Source organism: Aspergillus ambiguus (assembly GCF_047715705.1).
Source record: "Aspergillus ambiguus strain CBS 117.58 unplaced genomic scaffold BDV59scaffold_25, whole genome shotgun sequence".
Lineage (NCBI taxonomy): Eukaryota > Fungi > Ascomycota > Eurotiomycetes > Eurotiales > Aspergillaceae > Aspergillus > Aspergillus ambiguus.
This window is the reverse complement of record NW_027395538.1, coordinates 331,760-356,662: the sequence shown is the minus strand read 5'-3', so window position 1 is coordinate 356,662 and position 24,903 is coordinate 331,760. Positions and strand designations below refer to the sequence as shown.

The window sequence follows — 24,903 nt, the reverse complement described above, 5'->3', positions numbered from 1 at the left end:
CGGCTAAAACCCTTCCCATTGGCGTCTGGGCTGTTTTCATGACACCTAGGCCCTTGGCCGGCCGATGCCGGCACTTCCTAGTGGATGTTATCAGATCATCAGATAATCTAACGAGCCCTTAGCGGACAGGCCGGCCCTTGGCTGGTCTTCCTGTGTCTCAGAGCCTAGGGATGACCCACTCCCCCCTCGGTTCCGAGACCTTTCCTGTTCCCTTGTTTATCGGTTTCTACTGCATACGGCGTACGGCATACCACGGTGGTCTCTTAATTACGGGAGTGCTGGCGTCCGTGCTGATTTAGGACCACATGGTGTTGTGTGATGTCCGAAGTACCCACGCCATCCATGCGTATTTTTTTTTTCTTTTTTTGCATTGAGAAACAAACTAAATTAATATTTTACGCCTTTTTCGCCTCCTTGGGCATACTGCCAAGTATTTAGAGCCTGCATTGTCTTCCTTCGCCTCTCTTGTGGTTCTTGACTCTTTATACCAAGCCTTCCCAAGCACGACAATTGACATCCGGCCCCCTTGGCATCTTCATACACCATGAGATTCAGGGTGCCTCACCTCAAGCCCGATGAGGTGCCTGTAACGGAGGAGAGGCAAACTCAGCACGATACCGAGTATGGTGAGGACGAGCAGAAGAGAGGTGTGCCCAACGCGCATGCGACCAGTGACGATGATAGCAGCGAGGTGGTCAACACTGAGTTTCAACATGGTGTTCAAAGTGCCCAAGCCATGACACAGGTGTGGTCAATGTCACATCTGATTGCCGCCTATATCATGTAAGTGTTTTGCAAAGCCAAAGCGTGCGAACACGTACTAATGGACGCAGTATCTGGGTCATCCACTTCATCATGGCCTTTGCTTCAGGTGTCGTGACCACTCTCACACCCTATGTCACCAGTGCCTTCTCCGAACATTCTCTCACGGCGACTACTTCCATTCTCTCCAATCTCATCGGAGGGCTGATCAAACTGCCTTATGCCAAGCTGATAGACATCTGGGGTCGTCCGCAGGGCTTCGCCCTGATGGTCGGTTCCATGACACTCGGGTTGATCATGATGGCCGCCTGCAACAACGTGAAGACATATTGTGCTGCTCAAGTTTTCTACTACGTCGGATACAATGGAATCAACTTCACTATGACCATCTTTATTGCCGATACATCCGCGCTGAAACGTCGAGCTTTCTGGCTCGGTTATGTCTCGTCCCCTTACATTGCCACTGTCTGGGCATATGGACCGGCCTGTGATAGCATTCTGAAGACCATTGGCATGCGCTGGGGTTTTGGTATCTGGGCTATCGTCATGCCTGTTGTCTCAGCACCACTGTTCTGGCTCTTCTGGTACAATCAGCTCAAGGCCGACCGCATGGGACTGATTCCGAAGAACCCCAGCAACCGCACCTTTTGGCAGTCGGTCAAGCACTATGTTATCGAGTTCGACGTCGGTGGTCTCATCCTACTGAGTGCCGGTCTGGCCCTCTTCCTGCTGTCCTTCAGCTTGTACTCCAATCAACCGGACACCTGGCGCTCACCCCTGATCATCTGTTTCCTCATCTTTGGTGGTCTGCTTATCATAGCTTTCGGTTTTTACGAGGCATATGTGGCCCCTGTCACATTCATTCCGTGGGCCCTGTTGAAAGACCGCACTGTCTTCTTTACTTACACCATGGCCGCTAGTCTTTACATCGCCTGGTACGTGTGGGACAACTACTTCTACTCCATGCTCATCGTGGTCTTCCGTCAAAGCGTGACACATGCCACCTACATCACAAACATCTATACGATCGGCTCTTCGTTCTGGTCCATCGTCCTGGGTGTGATTCTGCTTTACTGGGGTCGGCTGAAGTGGCATGCTTTTGGATTTGGTGTGCCGATAACCATCTTGGGTGTTGGTTTGATGATCCACTTCCGTGAGGCTGGGGTGAACATCGGCTATATCGTCATGTGTCAGATCTTCATCGCCTTCGGTGGTGGTACCCTTGTCATTTGCGAACAGATGACAGTCATGGCTGTGTCTTCACAGCAGCATATCCCCGCGGTCCTCGCCATGGAGGGCATGGTTACCAGTATCGGATCATCGGTCGGTTCGACTATCGCTGCGGCAATGTGGACTGGTATCTTCCCCAAGAAGCTCGCCGAGTATCTGCCCGCCGATGTCGCCAAAACCAGCCTGGCCAAGATCTACGGCAGTATGACTGTGCAGGCTTCCTACCCTGATGGGTCACCGACTCGTATCGCTATCGACCGATCCTACACCGAAACGCAGCGGCTTATGCTCATTACTGCTACGTGTCTCTACATTATCACATGGGGCTCAACCCTGCTTTGGAGAGATATCAACGTCAAGGGCATGAAGCAGGTGAAGGGACGTGTGTTGTAGGGTAACTGTGTATATTCTGATTTGATATCTTACGAGTTAATATTGGGGCAGAGTAGTAGATGGTGTTTCTTGTGATGATTTATGTTGTTGATAGACTATGTATGGATTGAGTTATCATGTCTGTTCTAAAGTTTTTCCAGCTCGGAGCGCTCTCCGTGCTCTTTTCGGAGTATTCTTCGCAAGCATATAATTGTCTTAGTTGCCTCACCCCTTCCCCGCAACATGTTCATCAACTCTCCAAACATGGCTGGAATCGCACTTCTCGGCGCAGGTCTCTTTGTCAAGGAAGGTATTTAGCAAATATACATCCGTTTGCCGTGATTATGCTTACCATGTAGCGCATCTCCCGGCTTTGATCGAACACAAGGCCAACCTCCGCGCTGTCTACTCCCGTTCTAGTGCCTCAGCCCAATCCCTCGTTTCCCTCGCCAAAGAGCTAGGCGTTTCACCAACCACAATCGCTACCTACGCGGACGATGACTCGCAAAATTCTCTCTCTTCTCTACTTATTCGTCCCGACATCCAGGCGGTTATTATCGCCCTCCCAATCACTGTCCAGCCCGCTGTAGTTCGGCAATGTCTCGCCGCAGGGAAACATGTTCTTTGTGAAAAGCCTCTCGCCGCAGATATCAAGATAGCCGCTGACCTCATTCACATCTATGAGACAACCTACAAAAATCAGGGGACAATGCTCGCCATAGCCGAACAGTTCCGCCTCGACCGGGCGTTTACCCTCGCCCGAACACTTGCGTCCACTCGTATCGGGAAAGTCACCCACGTTCATGCCCGAGTTTGGTCAAATATAAACCCCAGTGAAGACCCGAACAGATGGTTTGAAACGCAGTGGCGAAAGATTCCCGAGTATCAGGGAGGATTTGTCCTCGATGCCGGTGTACATTTTGTCGCTCTCATAAGATATGTTTCCGGCCTGGAGATCGTAGAAACTGCTAGTTTGACCACGCAGGTACATGATTATCTGCCACCGTTGGATACAGTGAACGCTGCGCTGCGGTTTGAGAATGGAGTCGCCGGATCCGTGAGCATCTCCTTTTCGTCCAGGAAGCAGGTGTTTGAATTTTCGTTCGTTGGGGAGAATGGGAGTGTCCTCATACTTGGCTCAAAGAATGACGGCGAGAGCATTGTTGTGTTAGAAGATGTTGGCGGCACAGTTCTGTCCCAAGTGGCCATCCAAGGAAAGGGGGTCAGTGAGGAAGTAGGGGCATTTCTGGAAGGAGTGCGTAATGGACAGATGGACGAGCGATTGGATCCTCGACAGGCGTATGCTGATTTAGCGGTCATTCAGAGCCTATGCGAAGGAGGGGGCCTGGTCTCACATTTGTAGCTTCAATTCAAGATTTTGAACTCTCTGACATGTTTTGGAGAACCGTCCTGTAATAGATGTCGCAACTATGTTCCAGGCTAGCAGAAAACGTGCATTCTAAGCATTTGAGAGCCACATTCACTTCGGTAAATTTAGTCACATATGCTACTGTGTCCAATTTGACCACGCTCTATATATTAACTCAGTTTCCAAGTTGTCGATTTCGAGCTTGTGTCAAATACGGACAATATTGTTTTCTGCTACAAATAGGAAAATGTCGGAGAGAATAAGAACCTCTCTATACGTACACAACGGTGTGCAAGAAGAGATTAGATTATTCCTCATTAGGAGCAAGCCTTTCTTCTCTTTCTCTTCTCCATTTTTCCCCCCACTTCCACTGAATCCATACAAAAGGAGTGCAAAGTACCACTACACCCGTCACAATGAAGAAAGCTTTCATCACTTTCACCGCTCCAATCAATGGCTGGATTGCACCGACCCTGCCTGCACCCAGCAGACAACGGCACAGGTTATTAAGTGCCGTCACACTAGCAGGTCGATCAGGGAAGCAGTCAATCAGCACTGTGGAGTTGACGTTGAAGATAGAGGTTGATGTAAACGCGATTATGAACCGGAGGACCAGCGGCGCTGCTAGGCTAGGATCAAACACTCTTCCTAGGTCATTGAGCTCGAAGCTTGGTCCGTACAGAGCGAGAGAGACAATGAGTCCGACGCTAAAAAAAAAAGGCATAAGTAGCAGACGCCCTTGTATGTACGGAAAGTCACTCCTTTGAAGCACATTTTCCTCGGGAGGTACCGCTCGCTCTCTCTTGTACTGTTCTTCGCCATGTTTGAAGCTCTGGTCTAGAAGCCAGCCCGTACTGAGAGAGCCACAAACATACCCAAGCCCATTAGGCAAGAAGCAGAGCCCGATCTGCCACTGAGTTAGATAGAGAAAGCTGTATAGTAGTGTTGTGGTCGTAGAAGAAGTCACCATGCTCCATGCCTTGTAGGCCACAGCTCCCCAGGCAAGGAGCGCGCCGATATCTTTTCCCAGTATGTATTTTAGTGGACTGAATGCCTTGTTACAGGAGATTAATGCCCTGGGTTTTGGGGGGCCATGGGTCTCATTGTTTTCAGACCATGCTGTGGGTGCTTTAACAATATAAGCAATGGGTTTCTGGAAGCCAGAGAGGGGGATGCTGCCATTTCCTGCGATACTGCGTTGTGTTTCCGGAAGGAATGTAATAACGGCCGAAAAAAATGACGCTCAAGCTGAACAAAAACCAAAATATACTCCTAAATCCCCGGACATTGTTCAGAGCACCCCCAAGGATTGGTCCAATTGCTTTACCAGTCATACTGTCTCCAAATACGTGATACGATACATTGACGGTATAGTGTCCTTTAACATACCGCAAGCCAGCATTTGTCCCCATGAAGCCACCTCGTTCTCCTGGGTATGCGATATCAGCAATCGCCCCAGCGCTAATACTTATGGTTACATAGGCCTCGCAGAACCATCAAAACATTGGATAATTGGATATAAAAGCCAGAGCCGGGTTTCCGGCTGTGTATATTGAGAGACTAATGGCGAATGTGAGACGACGGCCATAGGCGTCCGAGATAGCGGCGAAAAGTGAAGGAGCAATACCCTGCACGACCATGTAAACAGTGATGGTAAGGGCGACAAGGGTGGCATCTACTCCAATGTCTGAAGTTATTGTTTCAATTGCCGGAAAATAAATGTTCGAAGAGAAAGGAGAGAAGGAACCCGCCAGAGAGACAAGAATTACCAGGTTCCACTTCTGCTTCTTGGACAAAATATGATAGGGAGGCTCCTCCCCCTTTGAAAAGGCCGTGGGCTTGGTTTTTGGTTCCTCTGGGGTGTTCTCCGTCATGTCTAGTCGGTCCTTTCTCGATATTTGGTATGCTTAAAACGCGAAAATGGGATAGTGATTTTACACATTCTCTCCTTTAAAACGGATTCGGAAGGGCATATATCCAGGGCGGCTTTAAATGTAGATCAGGTATTTATCTCTAAAACAATTATCTGCCCCATGAAGTAAAGATCGCAGAGAAAGCAGCATCGGAGGCAATTCCCGTGTCGATTAATCAAGTTGTGGCGCTATGCACTCGTCAGCCAAGCAAACCTTCATTCAGAAAAGAAGACTTCCTTGCCAAATCATACCGCTCTGCGGACCTGTCTAGTAGATAATGCCGTCTATCTGTGCGTTTCTTTCCGCTGGCTCCCGTAGTAATGGGCGAGTGGGTGATGCTAGATTAACTTTGTGCACTGTCATGGCTCCATTCATGTCTCAGACCAAAACAATATATCTGAAGATGAAACGTGCGTAGACAAGACTAATTCTAATTCTGCCCAGGAGGCATTCGATGTGCAACGGTTACTAGATACGCATAATTGAGTGACCCTACTAGAACGCCTGATGTGGACATCCGTACATTATACAGCGTACACTTTTATAAGATTATAACGGTCGCAGATCAACAACTCGATTCTAATTCCAGGCATTTCAGGGACAAAGCCCACGTCAGCGAACCAAGCGAGTGGCTGGTGAATGGTCGATAGCACACAGCCTGAGTTAAAAGTTTGGTTTGGGTGGGGGCATAGTCATGGTATATGCTGCCAGCATGATAGGACTATGGCGTAGACCGATTGGCCAATATCAACGGTAATCCGCAATATGACAGGACCTAGGATTTTAAGACCTGTTTCGTGGCGTTCTAGATGGATACCAGTGAGTTGATAGGAGTAAAACAGGAGGATACTTTCTTTAGGACACAGGTCCCTTCCCCTAACTAAAACTGGATTTGTCTGTGCCAGCATGAGGATCATGCACAAGGGCAAGTATGTATTGCACAATTTTAAACCACTAACAATATACCAAAGATTTCACCCAACAATATGCGCAAAGGCGTGTTCCATCTACTGAGTGTAGACACAACCGTTGGGGTTGTTAGTCTTCTCAACCCGAGCAGCAATGGAAACACAGTCCTTGTTCCAGCCAGGATTTACAACGCCAGCATCAGCCCAGATGCTCCAGGCACCTTCAATGCTGTTTGGGCAGGCAATGAGATCATGTCCGCCAAACTGGAGATGGTTATCGTCATCAATAGCCCAACCCTGGCGCTCTGAGTTACGGGGCGCAGGCTGAGCGCCGGTCGTGTAGCCGATCTTGCCTTGGCCTATGCATCATTAGCCACGGGCCCATAAAATGTTATCGACGAAAACATTGGCGGAAGACATACCCATTCCAGAGCGGTCAACGTAGATCTCCTGCGGCGTCGCCGACTTGTCATATAGATAGAGGGCGCCCTCATTGATGTAAAAGGTAGCAGTCTGCTCCTCGGGACGGGTGCAGCTTGCATTTTGATGAGGTAGTCCGGCGAAAATACTACTCAGGGCGGCGTTGAAAGGGGCATATTGGACAGCGCTGCCGGAGTGGATAGAGACGACCCCAAAGGTGTCGCTGGAAGTGGAGTCAGGAGCTGGTAGAGCGATGGCAGATGCAGCAGCCGATGTGGTGAGAATAAAGGTCTTCAGTTGCATTTTGAATGGTGTTCGGTTGTTGAGATTGGCTGTAACTTCTTATCCCACTTGCTTGTTCGATGAAATTATGGAAAGCCTTGTCAAGGTGACATGGTACCCTTTTTATACTTTCGCTGGTGGGTTTAAACGACAGTGACCATGTCGTTAAGTGAAATCCCTATTTCTCCACGTCTCTAAACCACGCTGCCATTCCAAGTGACTCTGGGCTATGATTAGATGTGAAGTCAGCAATCGAGAGCTAAATTTAATCAGGGCGGATTATACGAGATACGCTTATTGGCCATGCAGTGTCCAGGAGAGACATCGGAGAAATTTCACTCCCAATGGAGTAACTCGCGAGTTTCTTTGTTGGCTAAGAAGAAGGTGGAAGATCCGACTGGCAACAGACGATCCACACTAGAGACATGTCTCATTCTGGGGTTGTCGATGGGCCGAAGTGACACCACCATGCCGTCACGCGTTATATATGCACTTCTACCAGCTCTTCAGTCTTTCAGCCCCGGCATCCCTTACTAGACTTGCTCGGGGGCGTCATTTGTGTGTATAGCAGAGCGCCATACCCTATAATGCGATCTTGGTGCCTAGCCGCAGCAGTGGGCATAACCTCCCCTGCTCAAATTAACCAGATTGGAAAGTAAGGGTTAATCGGCGACTGGTACATAATATGTTCCGCGATATTAGTACCGGATTTTGAGAATTGATATTATGGCTTGGAAATGGGAGTTCATGGATTGCTCTCGGTCTTCTGGCGGGGAACTCCGAGACATTTTACCATTCTATGCTGAACATTTATTTGCTTGTTAATGCTCCACCCTGATGGCAATATGATGAAATGAGACATAATGTACAATGTACCTATATAGGTATGCCTTCTAGTCAGTTGCCTTCCCCTTTTTTTTTGGGAGGGGGGGGTCTCTTCTGCGAGTGCAACACCATTATATAAGTTATAGCATTAACCAGTTTGACACTTTTACCCCGCGTTTGCATCTCCGCGTAGCAGAATCCTGCAAACGGGCAAGTTTAGGCCATTATATCAGCCAATGCAATATCTCTTAGCTTGTTAATGGTAGCTATCCAGTGGCCTATATAACTGGCCATGGACGGCGTGGATAACAAGCTCACTTAGAGCCTACCAACTCATTCTCACAGAGTAACGTCTTTCCCAGATGGAGCGTTATTGCTATACCTCGAGCCGAATCCTTCCTTGGATCAACGGCGAAGCGCAATAAATTAATTCAGTAACGGTACAACATGGATAAAGCAGATACAAACGGAACTCAAGGCTATTGTTGCTCTCATATACACCCTTTCCTTGAATTACTCGGTATCGTCGGTAGGCGCATGCAAATAAGTAGGTGCCACGGCCTATTTATATACGTTCTGCAGAATGTGCGCTACTATTCTTGAGGTAAAATAAAATAAACGATCTGGAACACACTTTTTTTTTTTTCAAAACCACCGATTCCCTTTCGCAGGGAATATTCACCGCATGCTGAGGAACTTTTTTTCCTTCTTCTCCTTGACTCTGAAATTGGTTGTTCGATCCTATGTCTCGACGCTCTTAAAGAATTCCAGCCAGATCACGGGGGAAAAAAATAAAGAAGAAAAAGTCTCTTGCAGGGTTGGAGTGCGGCGTACCGTGGTGGGCTCTCCAGCTTTGTTACTCTCTTTAACAAACGATGCTCGAGTGTTTGAGGTAAATGAAGTACCGTATAATAAATTACAAAGTATTCTAAATCTCCGGGGAAAATGTTCCTGTTCTTCCAAATCACGCCTTCTTTCATGCCAAATGATACCAAATCCATCCCCCACGCAACCATATGCATTGGAGCGACACTTTCCAGCAACTATGCGGCACAGCCAATAGCGACATAATGTTTGTGGAACAACAGGCTTTCGGCAACGGAAAAACAGTCATTGTGATCCTGCACAATCTGGAGGGGTGATAATGTGACAACATTGTCTGTTAACTCGATCAACAGTGAACTTGCCTGCCTTCCCCCGAATATCTCTCAGGCCATATTGCACAAACCTATAACTCTGTATATTATCTTAGCCGTTCTCCCATCTACAGTTAGGCACTCCATGATGGCGATTCCCTCACAAGCGTCGGATACAGACACTACAGTTTTAATCGTGGGCGCTGGTGAGCGGCTCTTCTACTACCACCACGCTTATACTTATCTCATTCCAGGATCTACTGGATTAGCTTTGGCACATGGACTAAAGAAAGTAAGCTGTAGTCTGTGCCATATTTTTAACGAGCGCCTCTCATTGCCGCCAGGCGGATATCTCTTCGATTATCGTCGAAAAACATTGCCGCTTAAACGCTCGATCGCGCGACTGGAACATGGGCCTTCACTGGGGTGCCGGTCCACTTCAATCTCTTATTCCAGAAACCTTATGGGCTCGTATCCAGTCCGTCCAGGTCGATCCAAGTACTCCTACCGCTGAGCACGACTTCCTCTATTTTCTTAATGGCCGGACAGGCGAAACAATGGGCGCTATCCCTGCGAATAAGTTCTATCGGCTCCGTCGCAGCAAGCTGCGTAGCCTCTTAGTGCCGGGTCTTGATATTCGATACGGCCGTCAATTACAAGATATCAAGTATCTGGATGATGGGGAGCGAGTTGCGGCGATACTCGAGGATGGACAGCAGATCATAGCTCGAATCATTGTGGGCGCTGACGGAGCCCGGTCCGACACTAGAAGGCTCCTCCTTGGCTCAGATACCGTGACAGTTCGCCAACTTCCATACTGCGCAACTTTTATACACGCGCAGTTTTCTGCAGATCAGGCTGTCTTCCTAAGGAAATTTCACCCTTTATTTCTGGGGGCGCCCCATCCTGCCGGGTACTTTGGCTTTTTCGGAATGCATGACGTTGTGGATCCCATGCGACCGGAAACGTGGACATTTTTCTTCTATATATCATGGCATTCAACGCTAGAAGAACAAACCAGAACAGAAGGCTGGACTAACGCGCAGCGGCTACGTCAAGCTAAGGAGTTTGCGAAGTCATTCACGGACCCATGGAAAAGTGCCTATCAGTGGCTACCCGACGACCATGAGGTGTGGTATATGAATATGACCGACTTTGACCCTCGGCAGCCCCATAATCGATGGGATAATCACGGCGGCCGTGTAACTCTTGCCGGTGATGCTGCGCATGCTATGACGTACCAACGGGGTCAAGGGCTGAATCATTCACTCACTGATGCAATGAAGCTGATGGAGGCTATCAAATCGATTTTTACAGGTGGCTTGACCCAGTCATCGGCTATCTCTCAATACGAGGATGAAATGACCGCGCGTGGCGGAGCGGAAGTCGAAATGTCGACGGTCAACACTGAAATGGTACATGATTGGGAAAGGGTGTTGAAATCCCCTGTTATGACGTCCGGGATGAAGAGAACGAAATCATGAATAGGTCTTTTTCGCTATGGAGCTGGCCGTCCTGTTCTTGTGTTGGCTTGACAACTACACACAACGAGAACACATACCTTGATAGACCGTGACGATATCCACAAGTAAAAGGCACCAGTGACAGCGATTAACCGAGGTCCTATTCTTCACGAATTTACGTAAATCACAGATCCACCAGGTTAACCTCCTCAACAACATCTCAAAAGAATTAAATAGGAAGTCTCAGGTAAACATAAGTATGATGAGTCCAATGGAACCTCTCGAAACAACTCCTCAATATTAAATGTAACATGGAGCAGTTTATATTATCTTTTTGTCGAGTCTAAACATCTTAACCGATGGATCGACAGGAGGTCGTCCAGTCGTACTCATTCGAGTCTAAAACATCGTGCTTGTTGGCGTTTCAGTTTGATGACTTGAAATCTGATTCCTATGTTTGTCCTGACTATTAGCCAAAATCGGTTACAATTTTGTTCCGTGGTATTGTATCTCTCGTCGAGAGTTGACAGATCGAGTCGTTGCGATATATAAACCCTTGTCTTTCTTACCCCAGAGCCCTATCTACCACGAAATATATTTCCTGTGCATCAGCGCTCTTTCTTGCATTCTGTTACTGATGATAATCATCTCGAGATAATGAAGACTTCCCTGCTAGCTACCACATCTACTCTTCTCTCCTTGGCATCAGCTCTCGTTGGCCTCGATTGGAAAGTATCTAATGTGCCACCCTCCGGCCTGACTGATATTACTTTTCCTATTTCAATCGCCAATGCTCCTCACAAAACCGGATACTACTTTGCCGAGCAATATGCTTTCACAGGAGTCTCCGATGTGGGATATACAGGTCTCCAGCCCCGCCCCGATGCCAACGGCGCCAGCATTGTCCACGCCGTTTTCTCAAGCTTCGTGGCAGGAACTACATCCACCGATGAGAATTGCAGCGATGGCGCCGACGGCGGTGCTGGTGTTAGCTGCAGCGTGGAAATTGCGGCACCCTACGCCCATCTGTATCACCTGGTGATCAAGAACACTGAAGGCACCACCTGGACAGGCACATTGGTCGATACCGTTCTAAAGAACTCAACGCATATTGGGTCCTACACCTTGCCTGAGAACACTGGTGGTATTAAGGACTACCAGCTTGGGTTTGTGGAATACTATCCTTGGAACTCGGGAAGCCATACATGCGACGAATTACCATATTCCAATGCTACTTTTGGCGCACCGACTTCCACCTTAACCGGAACAGAGGGCAGCTTGTCAAAACCATATGAATATGGCGACTGTGTGAACAAGGTAAATTTTGATACTGAAGGGTACGAGGCAGAGTGGATGGTATCTGTGGGATTCTAATCATACATACAAATTTGTCTGTGTCTTATTCCCCAGACATCTGCACACGACCTCACCACTAGAACTATGGAAGACTATAGTCTCCCGTGGCATTTCCAACATACTGTCTTTAATACAGGGGACAAATGAAACATTTTCGTCAAATAATTTCTGATTCTGAATTAAACTAGTACACCGCGATGAGTCCATGGAAGCGCCGTTTGTCAAACTTGATATTCATCCCTTCTGAGGAGTAAAGAACAGCTGGGATTTTTTAATTAACAGCCATGCGAGAATTCGGGGTTCCTGGCGAGACAATTCATGGCCGACGATTGAGAACGCTCTCGCCAGTTGCTTCACACACAAACTAGCATCAGTAACGGTAACGTGAAATAGAAGTGCATACTGACAAGATAGTAGAACTATGTAATTTTCCCAGGCCCTTCCCAGCCACCCAACCAAGGTCTGGAGTCACTTTTTGTAGATAAGCTGGCAAAGTATCTTTCACGAGAGTTTTCACTATTGCGTTTTCCTGGATGCCGGCTCTCGCACTATTTAGGCCCACGTATCGCCCAAGAAATCCTGCCAATTCATAGATTAGCAACCTGCACCTGTAAGACAAAGTCATCTGTTTTCATAATACGTTACCATGTGGAAATGCCTGCGTAGCTGATGGCTAGTCTCGTCTTGAATCTTTACCAAATGGAATATTTCCAAGGCTCCAATATAGGAAAAGGATCACGCGAATGTCTCCATGACCTGTTCACTGGCCCGAAAGGTTGCAGTAATTTTTTTGTCCCAAGCCCACCCTTACCGCCAAATCTGGGCCAAAAGTCTATAGAGAAGTCAGTGTCCCAGGCCCGTCCCTGCCACCCATCCAAGGCCAAGGAAGCAAAACGGAACGCACAAAAAAGCACAAACCGAAAGCGCCAAAGAATCAAGTACAAAACGGAAAATGCCAGCTCCGGGGGTAAAATACCCCGGGTAGCCGGACGAGACCCTCCTCTTGTCAAGCAAATGCACGCAAGAAGTGGACCAAGTCCCCACCCGCCCGGGTCCCGGAAGTGCCTGTTAAACAGGTCCCTCTAGGGTTCCCCCTCCTTGTGAACCTACAGGAAGAAAAGGAAATAGAAGCGGTGCAGACAAAGGAAAATACAAAGAAGAAGTCCACGCCCTGAGCCCCCGTCCGCCCTCCATGGCTCAGTTGATCTCATGTCGAAGACATTGAAATCGATCATCGTTCAAGGTATAGAACGGAAAGGAGAAGTGTCCAAGAGAGAATTAGATTGTTTTGTATGGATTTCCTGGCCAAAATGTTAGTAAATTGTCTTTTCTATCGTCGGAAGGGGTGTTAACTTTCATTTAAGAGCTATCAGCTTGGTATGAAACATGACCTTGTCCCACCACCACCCGGTCATGCCGAAAAAGAGCAAGCCACGTACAAATAATGGACCAGGGCATATTGTCGAGTTGTGAGGTCCACATCCTGGAAAGTGTCATACCTTCTAGAAGACCATGTTATTCCGGACATGTTCATCTGTCAGGCTCAGGCAGATACTGTGTTGTCCTAGTCTGAGCTGCGACCACTCGGCTATGCCGATAGTCCGTAGAGCCAACAGCCTGTGGAGGACGGCGTAACAACACCTGTTCACAGGCAAACTAATCCTATTAAGATGTCAGTACCATACCCATAAGGACATACACGGAGAGTAATACCTTCTTACACACGACGCCCTAACCACCAGCCACTAGGTAACTCCGGGTTTGTCCAGGCACCTGGCAGAACAGTAGCAAACTCTGCTGCACGGCGTATGATTCTCGACGGCTAATTTATCGACTATGCTTGTCTCGGTGGAGAAGGTTAAGACGGCGACTGAAGCATGCCTATCTTGATTGACTTGTCGGAGTTGATAGAAGGGAAGAAAACCGGTCAGGGACTCCACCTCACACACACGACTCTGTCTCCATAGTTACAGACCACCAATACATACACACGAAACAACGACCGCAGAAGTACTATCTGAAGATGAGCTTAAGCCGATACAGATGATGAGGAAAGAAAAGGAAGATGACTAACGATGGTGCAGAAGCTGCAACGACTGTTATGTTGATGGATAGGATGGAAAGCAGCTATGTGGAAGGAGAGACAGGGCGGAGGGACGAGGGAGGGAAGGGGATATTTATAATAGCCGGTGTGAGTCACGAATATGACATCGACATGAATGAAAGACGATATAATATCGTCACATAGAGGTCAGCTGTTATCCAGGGATGTATAGTTTCTTTACGTCCAAGATGGGCAGTAAAAAGCTACTTGGCATGTAGGTACAGTTGGGGAGCCACCCAAGCAGGAATAGGAAAGCAAAGGACAGGGCATATATTGTAACCCGATGAATAACACCTCGTAGGCTGTTTTGCAGCGCCTGCCTGCCGAAGCAGCCTTAGGGGATGCTGGCGAACTGACTATATGTGCTACGATGACCAAATGCCAATCCAAACTTCACAGATATGACGTCCAGCTGCTTATAGTGATTCCTATCCACTGACGAAGTGACTCATTCTTGTAAGGCACATAGAAGAGAAGCCACACATTCGATAGCATCAACCTAGAATCATATAGCCTTAATGTCATCGAGTGACGAAATCTCGCGAAATATACATGAGTGCGAGTGATAAGCAAGTCGGACCCTAGGCCGCACGGAGTACAAAGTACGGAGTACGTACAGAGCATAATGACAAGTACAAGGTATCCCTCGATCGACTTCCATCTGGGCATCATCAACCTGAAACATGACGATCCGCCCCCACGGGGAACGTCCGTAGTCCGCTGTGCCAGCGGCAACTTTCTCCGACGTGAAGCAGAAAGAGATCATGAGTGCCGAGAAAGCTACTGTCAATATTATATCCGATGACAGTGGTACCTGCTGATCATGCTTCATTCCTTCCTGCATCCCTATGCCGGAGTGCTTGCCGTTTTGTGGGGGGTATGATGCAACTGCCCAGAAGTCTATCCGTGGTTTTTAACTGACCTCGTGTCCGTCGCATGACGATAAGTCAAATCAAGGTTAGATCCTGTGAACATATAAAACCATAATCTTACGGTGCACATCACCGTCATCTTGATACGGGCCTCCAGCCATATATGAGAGTACAGAGTACGTATGTACAGCGTATTCCGTACGCTGCCGATTCCGCCGAGTAACAGGGGCAGAAACGCTTCGTCGTCATACTTACCCACTAATGGATCCAGTTTGGCCGAACGAGATGTTCTGACTCGATGATGGCATTCCGGAATGGGTCCCTGCCGAGACGGCGAACGTGGATAGTTCAAGGATCGGCACTGATCGACATCCCCATGCTGCGTGGACGACCAGGCACACGTTCCTGCGTCAGGTACCATCTTAAGCGAAGGTTTCTTTTTCTTTGCGAGTTGATAAACGGCGACGGAGCAATACTGACGTGAAGAGTCCCTGTTCACATCTATGCTAGATCATACTACGATCTATCTGTCTACGTCTATAACACAACCTTGCGTCCACTCCAACCAGACATCTGTCCGTGGAGGCGATGATCCTCATTCTGCCTCGGAAATTCCGAGAGCAGTCATATCCTCATTGGCAGGACTCACAAAGCACGATTCAATCTGATAAAAGATGGAAGCACCGGCTGTGGAAAACCCGACCAAGTGGGACTGCAGCGTAGTAGGATGGAATCGATAGAATCGAGCGTCCGGATATAAGAGTAGAACGACAGATTCTAAGGAACCCTCAGATTGCCAGAACGGAGAGTCGTAGGCATAATGAATCTCCTCTTCCTCGCTCTGGCCCCTCTTGCTGTTGGGCAGTCTCTCTCTGAACTCTATGTCGAGAACGCGCCCTCATCGCCTCGTCCATATGTGCTGCCACATTACGCCGACTCCCACGCTGTTACCATTGGCAGCCAGCTGTATCGCTTCACCGTGACGGGTCCCTCCTCCGACTATGCCTTCACGCTGATGAGCACCAATGCCCCCGCCAGTGGCAGTCTGGGCGTTCTCCCGCATATCCACCAGAAGCATTACGAAAACTTCTTCAACTTCAAGGGCCGATTCCAGCTGTGGGCGCAGCACGGCGATGGCGAGCAGCAAGGCCGACTGCTGACCCAGGGCGACTATGGATCGGTGCCGCGGAATACAACACATACCTTCCAGATCCTGGACCCGGATACGGAGATGGTCGGGGTTATTTCTCCCGGCGGATTTGAGTAAGCCATCAGCTTTTTTTTTCTGAGTAGTTTAGCCCAAAGGACACACGCTGATGGATGACTGCTCTGTACAGGGACTTGTTCTACGCCCTCGGCAAGAATTACACCTCCGTCACCAATACGCCTTACGTACCCCAAGCCGTCAACGACTCCGCCGCGGCCGGCCCCAGTTCTGGTGGTATCTCCGGCCTGCAACGCTTCGACGTCTACGCGCAGCTCGACTTCGAGCCGCGCCGGGATTTTGTAAACGGATCTGCGCCCGCTGATGCCGACTGGCACTCGATTGACTCGACAACAACGACGCTGGGACAGCCAGGCGAGCCTTACTTCATCGCCAACAACTACGGCCCCAAATATCTCAACTCGCAGCAGGGATCATACCAGATTGTGCAGCCGCTCGTCACCAGCACCCAGGCCCAGGACACCAACTACACGCTATCGACCATCATCATGAGCCGGCAGAAAGCCACGGCCCCGTCGTGGATTGGTAACGGTGCATGCGCGTTCGAGGTGCTGGAAGGGTCCGTCCTGATCAAAATTGGCTCATACCCGGTCGCCCGGCTGGAGGCGGGCGATGTGGCGTTTGTCCCGCGCATGGTTTCATATCAATATTGGACGGAGGCGTCGTATGCCAAGGTCCTTTATGTGAGCAGCGGCAAGGAGGGCGTGGATCAACGATTGATTGCCGATGGACAGGACTGGGGGTATCCCACATTTCCCAAGTACTGATTAAATCGATTGTGTAAGTTAGCTGGCTGGCGATAGATTATATAGAGGTGTGACAAATTTGTGCTCTCGCCTACTGCGTATGGGGGAGGCGCATAAATGTATTCCCGGTAGCCAAGATTATGTCCAATGGGATCCCACGGCGAGTATAAAAATGAATGAAAGATTAGGCGTGCTCCCCTCGAGGCGCGGCATGATCTGCTCATCCTTGAGAGGGGCTTTGGCGGCGTCCGTTAGACCCCGGCTAACCCACGGTAGAGTGCGGGGGGAACTTGGCAGATGGGATGATCAGAGAAGTTTGATTCGGGGGCGATTAAACAGGAATGGGACAAGCTAATCTGGAGTGTCAACATCATGCATGCATCCGTGGTCACCCTGGTTCCTGCTCACCCCTGACCATGCAGAACGCCGCAGCGCTGGGTTAGAGTCAGCGTCGAGGAATCCAGAAATAGGTCTATAAAAGAGAAAGAATGGACTGGGATCCGAATTCAAAATTATAAATAGTAGTGACAATGCATCCTCCCCTGCATCGTCTGCGGCACATGACGGTGTGACAACTGCAGACGCAATGCAGTAGCTCGGGCCCGACTAGACATGGGGGGCAGTTGTTGCAATCAGCAGAGCGAATTTACTGCCAAGAACGCCTGAGTAATAAGGGCACGGCAAGTGGGAAATGGACTGGAATTAGGGTTGACAGCAGGGAACCGTCGTGAACGTCATCGAATTATCCGCAAATGGATACTATCGCCGAAGTTCATCCGTTGAGGCGACAGACAAACACGGGATAGACAAGACAAGGGTTGAGCTGTCTGAATCATGGTCAATCTGAGCGAAACATTCCCAGCATCAACCCGATACAAGGACACTCGGGACGGGTCTGATGCAAGGAGACGTGGGATTGGAACATCAGAGTAAAAACAAAACAAAAGCAAGAAAAATCTCCTAGCTTCGATCAATCGTGTCGGCCGAAGTCAACAACATTCAATGGACACTAAACTCGTCGGAATGGATCATCGCGGCGAGTTGCCTGTTTGTCCGTCTGCCAAGATGAAGCCATTCGGTTCTCCCATGTCTCCCGTTTAATAATCCTCTGCGGCCGGCCCACTTGGCAGAAGCTATGATGGTGTATCCAGTACTGCTCCAGACCGACAGATATTACCAAGCATACCGGGCTCGACGCAGCACGGCCCAGTCGATGTGGGCAGATTAGTGATTCAACGACCTCGGGGCAAGATTGCAGCTGGCTCTCTGTCCATCTGGCTTTCATGCGCCAAGAATGGATCTGCCATGACCTGCGGACGAATGGGAGAGTCTCTAGCCGCATGTCGATGGCCCCGTGCATGCGCTGATTGATCATTCCAGTAAGAGCCAAACGACGATGTCTGTCCGATGTTCCACCGTATCACCCTGTCCTTCTAGACCCGGTTTATCAAATAAGCAGTGTGGGATGAGAGTTCCCAATGACATAAGGGGGAAAAGAAAGCATCTCGTTGGTGGCACTATGTTTTTTTTTTGCACGAACCCTATTAATTAAACCCTTTTCCGTGTGCTGTGGTCCGATCAGGGTCGGTATCTTCTGTTCTATAAGTAGTGTTTTCTATCCCTTGGATTAGGAAACAGGTGTGAACTCTGTCCCTACGCTGTGGTGCCTAGTTCGATTGGTAAGTGTGTCCGACGCATGTGGCTTTCCTTGATAAAGCTCCCTGCGGCCCTGTTTCCATGTTTTTTATTCCCTCCCGATCCCATGAGCTAAACTTGCAAACATTATTGCAGTCAACATGCGTGCTCTTTCATTGATCGGCCTCATTGGCGTTGCCAATGCGGCCTGTCCGTACATGACAGGCGAGTTGAAAGCTCGTGACGACGGCGATGCAACTGGCGCCACGGAGGATTTTCTGTCCCAGTATTACCTGGATGACAGCGATGCCTTCATGACCACCGACGTCGGCGGCCCTATCCCCGACCAAGATAGTTTGTCAGTGGGAGACCGCGGTCCGACCTTGCTGGAGGACTTCATCTTCCGCCAGAAGATTCAGCGCTTCGATCACGAACGGGTATTCTTCCCGATCTACCAATGTTGCGGCTGAATATCATTTCTGATTCTTCTATCCCAGGTCCCTGAGCGTGCTGTCCATGCCCGTGGTGCCGGCGCACACGGTGTCTTCACCTCGTATGGCGACTTCTCCAACATCACCGCGGCCTCTTTTCTGTCGGCAAAGGGCAAGGAGACCCCCATGTTTGTACGCTTCTCGACTGTTGCTGGCAGTCGTGGCAGCTCCGATCTGGCCCGTGATGTACACGGCTTTGCCACTCGGTTCTATACTGACGAGGGTAACTTTGGTATGTATCTTTCTCAATTCGAGTTCGTATCATGCATGAGGAGCTAACTCCGCCAGATATTGTCGGCAACAACATCCCCGTCTTCTTCATCCAGGACGCCATCCTCTTCCCCGACCTGATCCACGCTGTCAAGCCCCGTGGCGACAATGAAATTCCCCAGGCTGCGACGGCCCACGACTCGGCCTGGGACTTCTTCAGCCGTCAGCCCAGCGCCTTGCACACGCTCTTCTGGGCCATGGCCGGTCACGGCATCCCCCGATCCTTCCGCCATGTCGATGGATTTGGCGTCCACACGTTCCGCTTTGTGACCGACGACGGTGCCTCCAAGCTGGTCAAGTTCCACTGGAAGTCGCTCACCGGCAAGGCCAGTATGGTCTGGGAAGAGGCCCAACAGGTGTCCGGCAAGAACGCCGACTACATGCGTCAGGATCTGTTCGAGTCGATTGAGGCTGGACGGTTCCCCGAGTGGGAGGTATGTTGTTTCTCCATCCCCTATGCCTTCAGCCAACGCTCATGAAACAGCTCGGCGTCCAAATCATGGAGGAAGAGGACCAGCTGCGCTTCGGCTTCGACGTCTTCGATCCCACCAAGATCGTGCCGGAAGAGCTGGTGCCCATCACTCCCCTGGGCAAGATGACGCTCAACCGCAACCCTCGCAACTACTTCGCCGAGACTGAGCAGGTGATGGTATGTGCCTCACATAGCCCCTATCCTCTCTATCCGTAATAGCGTTTTGACAAGACCAGTTCCAACCCGGCCACATCGTCCGTGGTATCGACTTCACCGAGGACCCTCTCCTCCAAGGCCGTCTCTTCTCCTACCTGGACACCCAGCTGAACCGTCACAATGGCCCCAACTTCGAGCAGCTGCCCATCAACCAGCCCCGTGTGCCCATCCATAACAACAACCGTGACGGCGCCGGCCAGATGTATATCCCGCTGAACCCCTACGCCTACACTCCCAACACCCCCAACCATGGCTCGCCCAAGCAGGCCAACCAGACCGTCGGCAACGGCTTCTTCTCTGCTCCTCGCCGCAACCCCAGCGGTCCTCTTACCCGCGCCGTCAGCCCGACCTTCCGGGATGTCTGGTCGCAGCCGCGTCTGTTCTACAACTCGCTGGTGCCGGCGGAGAAGCAGTTCCTGATCGACGCCATGCGCTTCGAGAACTCCAACGTCAAGAGCGACGTGGTCCGCAGCAACGTCATCATGCAGCTGAACCGCGTCGACAACGACCTGGCTCGCCGCGTCGCCCGTGCCATCGGCATTGCCGAGCCCCAGCCCGATCCGACCTTCTACCATAACAACCAGAGTATCAACCTGGGTGCCTTCGGCCACAAGCTGATGCGCCTGGACGGCCTCAAGGTCGCGGTGCTGGCCTCCGTCGACGTGCCGAACTCGCTGTCCGTCGCCTCCGATCTCTCCTCCCAGCTGGCCGGTGACAACGTCGACGTGGTCACCGTCGCGGAGCGTCTCGCCGACGGCGTCAACCAGACTTACTCCGGCTCCGACGCCATCCAGTTCGATGCCGTCGTCGTCGCTCCCGGTGTCGAGCGTCTGTTCACGCCCGCTTCGTTTACCATGGCTCCGACCAACGCCACTTCGTCCACTCTGTTCCCGGCCGGTCGTCCCCTGCAGATCCTCATCGACAGCTTCCGCTTCGGCAAGCCCGTGGCTGCGCTGGGAAGCGGTGGCACCGCGCTCCGCAACGTGGGCATCTCGGACTCCCGCGACGGTGTCTACCTGGCGCAGTCGGTGACGGGCGACTTCGTCAGCGGTATCAAGGACGGTCTGACTACCTTCAAGTTCCTGGACCGCTTCGCTCTGGACCACTAAGTGCCGTGCCGTGGTCTCCTGAGCATAGACATACATTCCATGGATTTCCCCGTACAAAGTTGCCTTCTTGTATGTAGTATTTCTTTCTAGTGGTGTGTGATACCTAGAGCTTCGACAGCCCGTTGGAATAAAGCACAAGAGCAATACAATTACAGCTAGGTAGTCATAGACAGCTTTCTAATTCAATCCAATCCAATCCAATCCAATCAATTCAATCAATCAATTAAATCACCTCCCTGTGCGCTTCTACGAGCGGACGATCGCCCACTCCGCCACCGTCGCGCCGACATCCTCCTCTCCCTCGCCTAACCCCTGGTTCCCGGAAATCACCAACGTCGCGTACCGCGCCGCATCGACCGGCGCATCCAGTCGCACGTCCGTGGTATTCCCCACCGGCACCGCAACGGCCGTAAACTCCGCCGAGTCGGCCCGATATGGCTTCGACGGCGCGATCTGCGTCAGCGTCGTCACCACCCGGTAGGAGCCGTCCCCAGCGGCCAGCGCCGCCGGCGGGTCGGCGATCCTCGCGTCGTGGAAAACCACCGTCGCGTTGACCGGCGGCGCGGCGGCCCAGTCGAAATGGAACCCGGACACCGAGGCCCCGCCCCGCGCAGCCAGCTCGACCGTCACCGAGCTGGCGTTCGACGACGACGGCTGCCACCGCGTGGATGTCGCCCCGTCGACGACCGAGATCGGGAACTGGCCCGACTCGTAGCCGTCCGGCGAAGACACCGTCTGGCATTGCGCGAGGTCGCCCGGCGTCGTGGCGATCCAGCCGATGCGTCGATTCGGGATGGTGAGCGGTTCGCGCGGGTGGAGGGTGTACGTTGTGCCGGTGGCATTGCTGTTGCTGCTACTGCTGCCGACGTGCACGGGAATCGGGGCATCCGCGAAGCGCGCATCGGCGGTGTCCAGCGGGCTGGCTACGACGTGGGGGGTGCGGACGAGCGTGGTGTGGGTTGCGTTGGAGCGGGCAGAGATGGGCCAGCCGCGCCAGTAGAAGGTGCGGTAGCTGATGTGCGGGAGCTGCGGTGGCGGGTTGGGGTCGACGTGGAGGATGTCGTCTGGGAGGAGGCGCAGGCCGAGATAGCCGAAGAGCACGACCTGGTTGGCGCCGCCGTGGCCGGTCAGGAACGGGAACGCTGGGTGCGTGCCCCCGTTGATGGTGGCATTGTCGATCATCTGCTCGGAGAGCTGGTAGAAGGGCGCGCGCATGTACGGGTCGAACGAGTACTGGTGGTAGGTGTAGGCTGAGCAGCCGGAGGGGGACAGCTGGCTGGCGACGATGGAGAAGATGGCCCAGGTCATGGCTGGGCCGTCGGGGGATTGTTTGTTTGCGTACTGGGTGTGTGAGAGGGGGGTTTTTAAGAGTGCGATGGGGGTGGTTACTTACGTAGTCGAGGTCGTTGAGGGCGTTTTGCGCGGTGTAGTTGTCGTAGACGAGCGGGTAGGTCGTCAGGACGATGTCTGCCTGTTTGACGACGGCGGTGCCGTTCATGGTGGTGTATTCGAGCGTGACGCCGTTCTCGCGGAGGATCAGGACGTTGTCGGAGATCTGCGTCCATGTGTCGTTGGGCTCGAGGCCGAATTGCTCGCGGAAGCTGTTGGCGTACTGGAGAGTCTCCGAGACGACAGCCATGGTGAAGCCCCCGGCGTCGATGTTGTTGGCGTACTCGTCCGGGTCGGTCATGTTGGTGATTGTCCATGATGAGCCGTTGCGCTCGACCAGGTTGCTGTACAGCGTCGCCACGGAGTCGTAGACGGGGAAGAGCGACTCACGGAATTGCTGCGTGTCGCCGCTGGTCACCCACTGGTAGATCAGCGAGAGCCCAATGTCCCCGTTCAGATGGTACTGGTAGTCCCAGCAGGGCCCCGTGGCGGTGCAGTTGCCGAACCGGCCGCTGGTCCATGGGTAGATGGCAGCGGACGGGTCGAACCGTGTCTGGTTCTTGGAGCTGGAGGAGACGGTGTCGATGTTGGCGATGGCCTGGTCGTATTTGGCGACACGGTAGTCTGTCACGGCTTGGGCGGCCTCTGGATGCGATGCCACGAGGCCTGGCTGCATCCAGACATCGGCGTCCCAGAAGATGAGGCCTGCGTAGGAATCGGAGGAGAGTCCACCGACGGAGATGCTCTGCGTGTTGAGAGGGGCGTTGCCTACTGCCGCGATGGCGTTTTTGCTCACGGTGTTCTGCAGGAGATAGTACGTGTTGGTCACGGCGATGATGGCGGAGTTGACGATGTGCTCGTCGTCGGGCAGCTGCCCGGTGTGAGGGTCCGTGAACCGATCCACTGACTGGTCGTTCATTACGTACGCCCATTCAGATGCATGGGCCCGGAGGGATCGAAGATATCCAGCCGACTGCGCGGCAGCTGCCGCCTGTTTTGCCGTCTGCTGCGGGTTGGTGAAGGCGTCGGTGGAGGCGCCGCCGACGAACTTGGTCACCCGCACGGGCTCATGCGCCGTAAACTTGACCGGGACGGCCTGCGCAATGGACGAGTCATTGGCGCTCACATAGGGCATGTCGGTGACGAGGGTGCGCGCGGCGAGATCCACGTTCGGGGTGGCAGACAGGTTGGCGTAGATGTATGCGGTAACGTTGGAGATGCCCCAAGGACGCACGGACGAGAAGAGGGCGCCGTCGTCCTCGCCCGAGGATACAAAGTGAGTGCGCACAGCAGACTCGCCGTCGAGGACATTGACGATGGTTGCGTTGGCATTGCCCGACGGGACGATCTCCATATCGACGACAGCCTGGGTGACGTTCAGCTTGTTGGCGAAGAGTCGATAGGTGATAGCATACGAGCCCCTGTTGCCCGCGGGGGTCCAGGTGTATGCCCACGACAGGAGGCCGGCCTTGAAGTCGTATGTCGAGCGAAAATCAGAGATGGTTTGATTGTCGACGGTAGAATCCAGATATGTTCCATCGCCGAGATCCAAGATCAGTCCGCTCCAGTGAGGGACACCGCTAATCACACTATCGTGGCCGTTTTGAGACAGCCAGGGGAAGTTGGAGCTGTCGGTCGTCGCCTGGGAGTCGAAGAAACCAGAGATGGTCGCGAAGGTCTGCCGCCGACTGAACAGCGGCCATCCACTGATGACATCGCCTACATCCTCGCGGTCCACTTCAAAGAAAGGGCCGACGCTGGCGACGTTGATGCCGAGATATCCGTTGGCCACGGAACCTCGCGTCTGGAACTGGCCCTGCTCCAGGGCGGTCGTGGATAGCAGCCAGTTGTCGTCATCCCAGGTGACTCCATCGAATCTGGTCTGGTAGACGTTGGAAGAATTCACGGATGCTTGGTGGATGCTGGGGCTGCCATGGCGTTTAAGAATGCTGGTGACGCGCCCGTTTGTGCTGAGGGCAGAGACGTTGACGAGAAACGTCAGCGTCGCGAGAGCCTATTTCCGTTAGCTTGTACGCCTCGTAGAAGCGAGTCTACCTACTGCCGACTTCATGATGGCTCGTGGATCTACACCGAAGGATTCGACGGAGCCCCGGGTTCCTCAGGAGTAATAAATATAGCTCGGGCCGTTCCCCGCAGTCGTCTGCAGGACTGGATTCGGACAAGTTCTAGAGTTGGTGCCCCACGTCGATTATAATTTGGCTGTAATTTAGAATTGCAGCTGGAGTCCTCTAAGGAGACAAAGCTCGTATTGAGGGTAATTGAGCCGTTATGCGGGGCATTGAACCAAGATGGAGAAGTGGAGTTTGCCCGACAAAAG

The 24,903-nt window shown here is 51.8% G+C and overlaps 8 protein-coding genes across 8 annotated transcripts; 5 read left to right on the top strand and 3 right to left on the bottom strand.

The window, feature by feature from the left end:
• Positions 1 to 544: 544 nt before the first annotated feature.
• On the top strand, positions 545 to 2,385 carry BDV59DRAFT_194386 (uncharacterized protein; the record flags this gene model as incomplete). Its single annotated transcript, XM_073692384.1, has 2 exons — positions 545 to 783; positions 834 to 2,385. 2 exons carry the CDS (start codon positions 545 to 547, stop codon positions 2,383 to 2,385), a joined length of 1,791 nt encoding a protein of 596 aa, XP_073546215.1.
• Positions 2,386 to 2,628: 243 nt separating this feature from the next.
• BDV59DRAFT_203620 (Gfo/Idh/MocA family protein) lies at positions 2,629 to 3,727 on the top strand (the record flags this gene model as incomplete). Its single annotated transcript, XM_073694299.1, has 2 exons — positions 2,629 to 2,674; positions 2,724 to 3,727. The coding sequence occupies 2 exons, from the start codon at positions 2,629 to 2,631 to the stop codon at positions 3,725 to 3,727; spliced, it is 1,050 nt and encodes a 349-aa protein (XP_073546214.1).
• A 313-nt stretch (positions 3,728 to 4,040) lies between these two features.
• Positions 4,041 to 5,607, bottom strand: BDV59DRAFT_194385 (major facilitator superfamily domain-containing protein; the record flags this gene model as incomplete). Its single annotated transcript, XM_073692383.1, has 5 exons — positions 4,041 to 4,440; positions 4,483 to 4,918; positions 4,959 to 5,068; positions 5,123 to 5,194; positions 5,237 to 5,607. 5 exons carry the CDS (start codon positions 5,605 to 5,607, stop codon positions 4,041 to 4,043), a joined length of 1,389 nt encoding a protein of 462 aa, XP_073546213.1.
• Positions 5,608 to 6,069: 462 nt separating this feature from the next.
• On the bottom strand, positions 6,070 to 7,333 carry aspf34 (cell wall protein PhiA). Its single transcript, XM_073690389.1, has 2 exons — positions 6,977 to 7,333; positions 6,070 to 6,913 (listed from the first exon to the last, which is right to left on the bottom strand). Exons 1-2 carry the CDS (start codon positions 7,275 to 7,277, stop codon positions 6,654 to 6,656), a joined length of 561 nt encoding a protein of 186 aa, XP_073546212.1. The 5' UTR covers positions 7,278 to 7,333; the 3' UTR covers positions 6,070 to 6,653.
• A 2,032-nt stretch (positions 7,334 to 9,365) lies between these two features.
• Positions 9,366 to 10,701, top strand: BDV59DRAFT_194384 (FAD-dependent oxidoreductase; the record flags this gene model as incomplete). Its single annotated transcript, XM_073692382.1, has 3 exons — positions 9,366 to 9,423; positions 9,472 to 9,509; positions 9,562 to 10,701. The coding sequence occupies 3 exons, from the start codon at positions 9,366 to 9,368 to the stop codon at positions 10,699 to 10,701; spliced, it is 1,236 nt and encodes a 411-aa protein (XP_073546211.1).
• A 5,130-nt stretch (positions 10,702 to 15,831) lies between these two features.
• On the top strand, positions 15,832 to 17,004 carry BDV59DRAFT_209100 (cupin domain-containing protein; the record flags this gene model as incomplete). Its single annotated transcript, XM_073695332.1, has 2 exons — positions 15,832 to 16,275; positions 16,350 to 17,004. Coding segments are annotated over 2 exons (1,099 nt in total), but the record flags the coding sequence as incomplete, so codon positions are not given.
• A 1,549-nt stretch (positions 17,005 to 18,553) lies between these two features.
• On the top strand, positions 18,554 to 21,626 carry cat1 (catalase catB). Its single transcript, XM_073696931.1, has 5 exons — positions 18,554 to 19,055; positions 19,116 to 19,341; positions 19,398 to 19,813; positions 19,864 to 20,028; positions 20,088 to 21,626. The coding sequence occupies exons 1-5, from the start codon at positions 18,780 to 18,782 to the stop codon at positions 21,174 to 21,176; spliced, it is 2,172 nt and encodes a 723-aa protein (XP_073546209.1). The 5' UTR covers positions 18,554 to 18,779; the 3' UTR covers positions 21,177 to 21,626.
• Positions 21,318 to 24,863, bottom strand: treA (alpha,alpha-trehalase treA). The gene is made up of 3 exons (XM_073696930.1): positions 24,625 to 24,863; positions 22,570 to 24,579; positions 21,318 to 22,517 (listed from the first exon to the last, which is right to left on the bottom strand). The coding sequence occupies exons 1-3, from the start codon at positions 24,634 to 24,636 to the stop codon at positions 21,423 to 21,425; spliced, it is 3,117 nt and encodes a 1,038-aa protein (XP_073546208.1). The 5' UTR covers positions 24,637 to 24,863; the 3' UTR covers positions 21,318 to 21,422.
• Between the last annotated feature and the right edge of the window lie 40 nt (positions 24,864 to 24,903).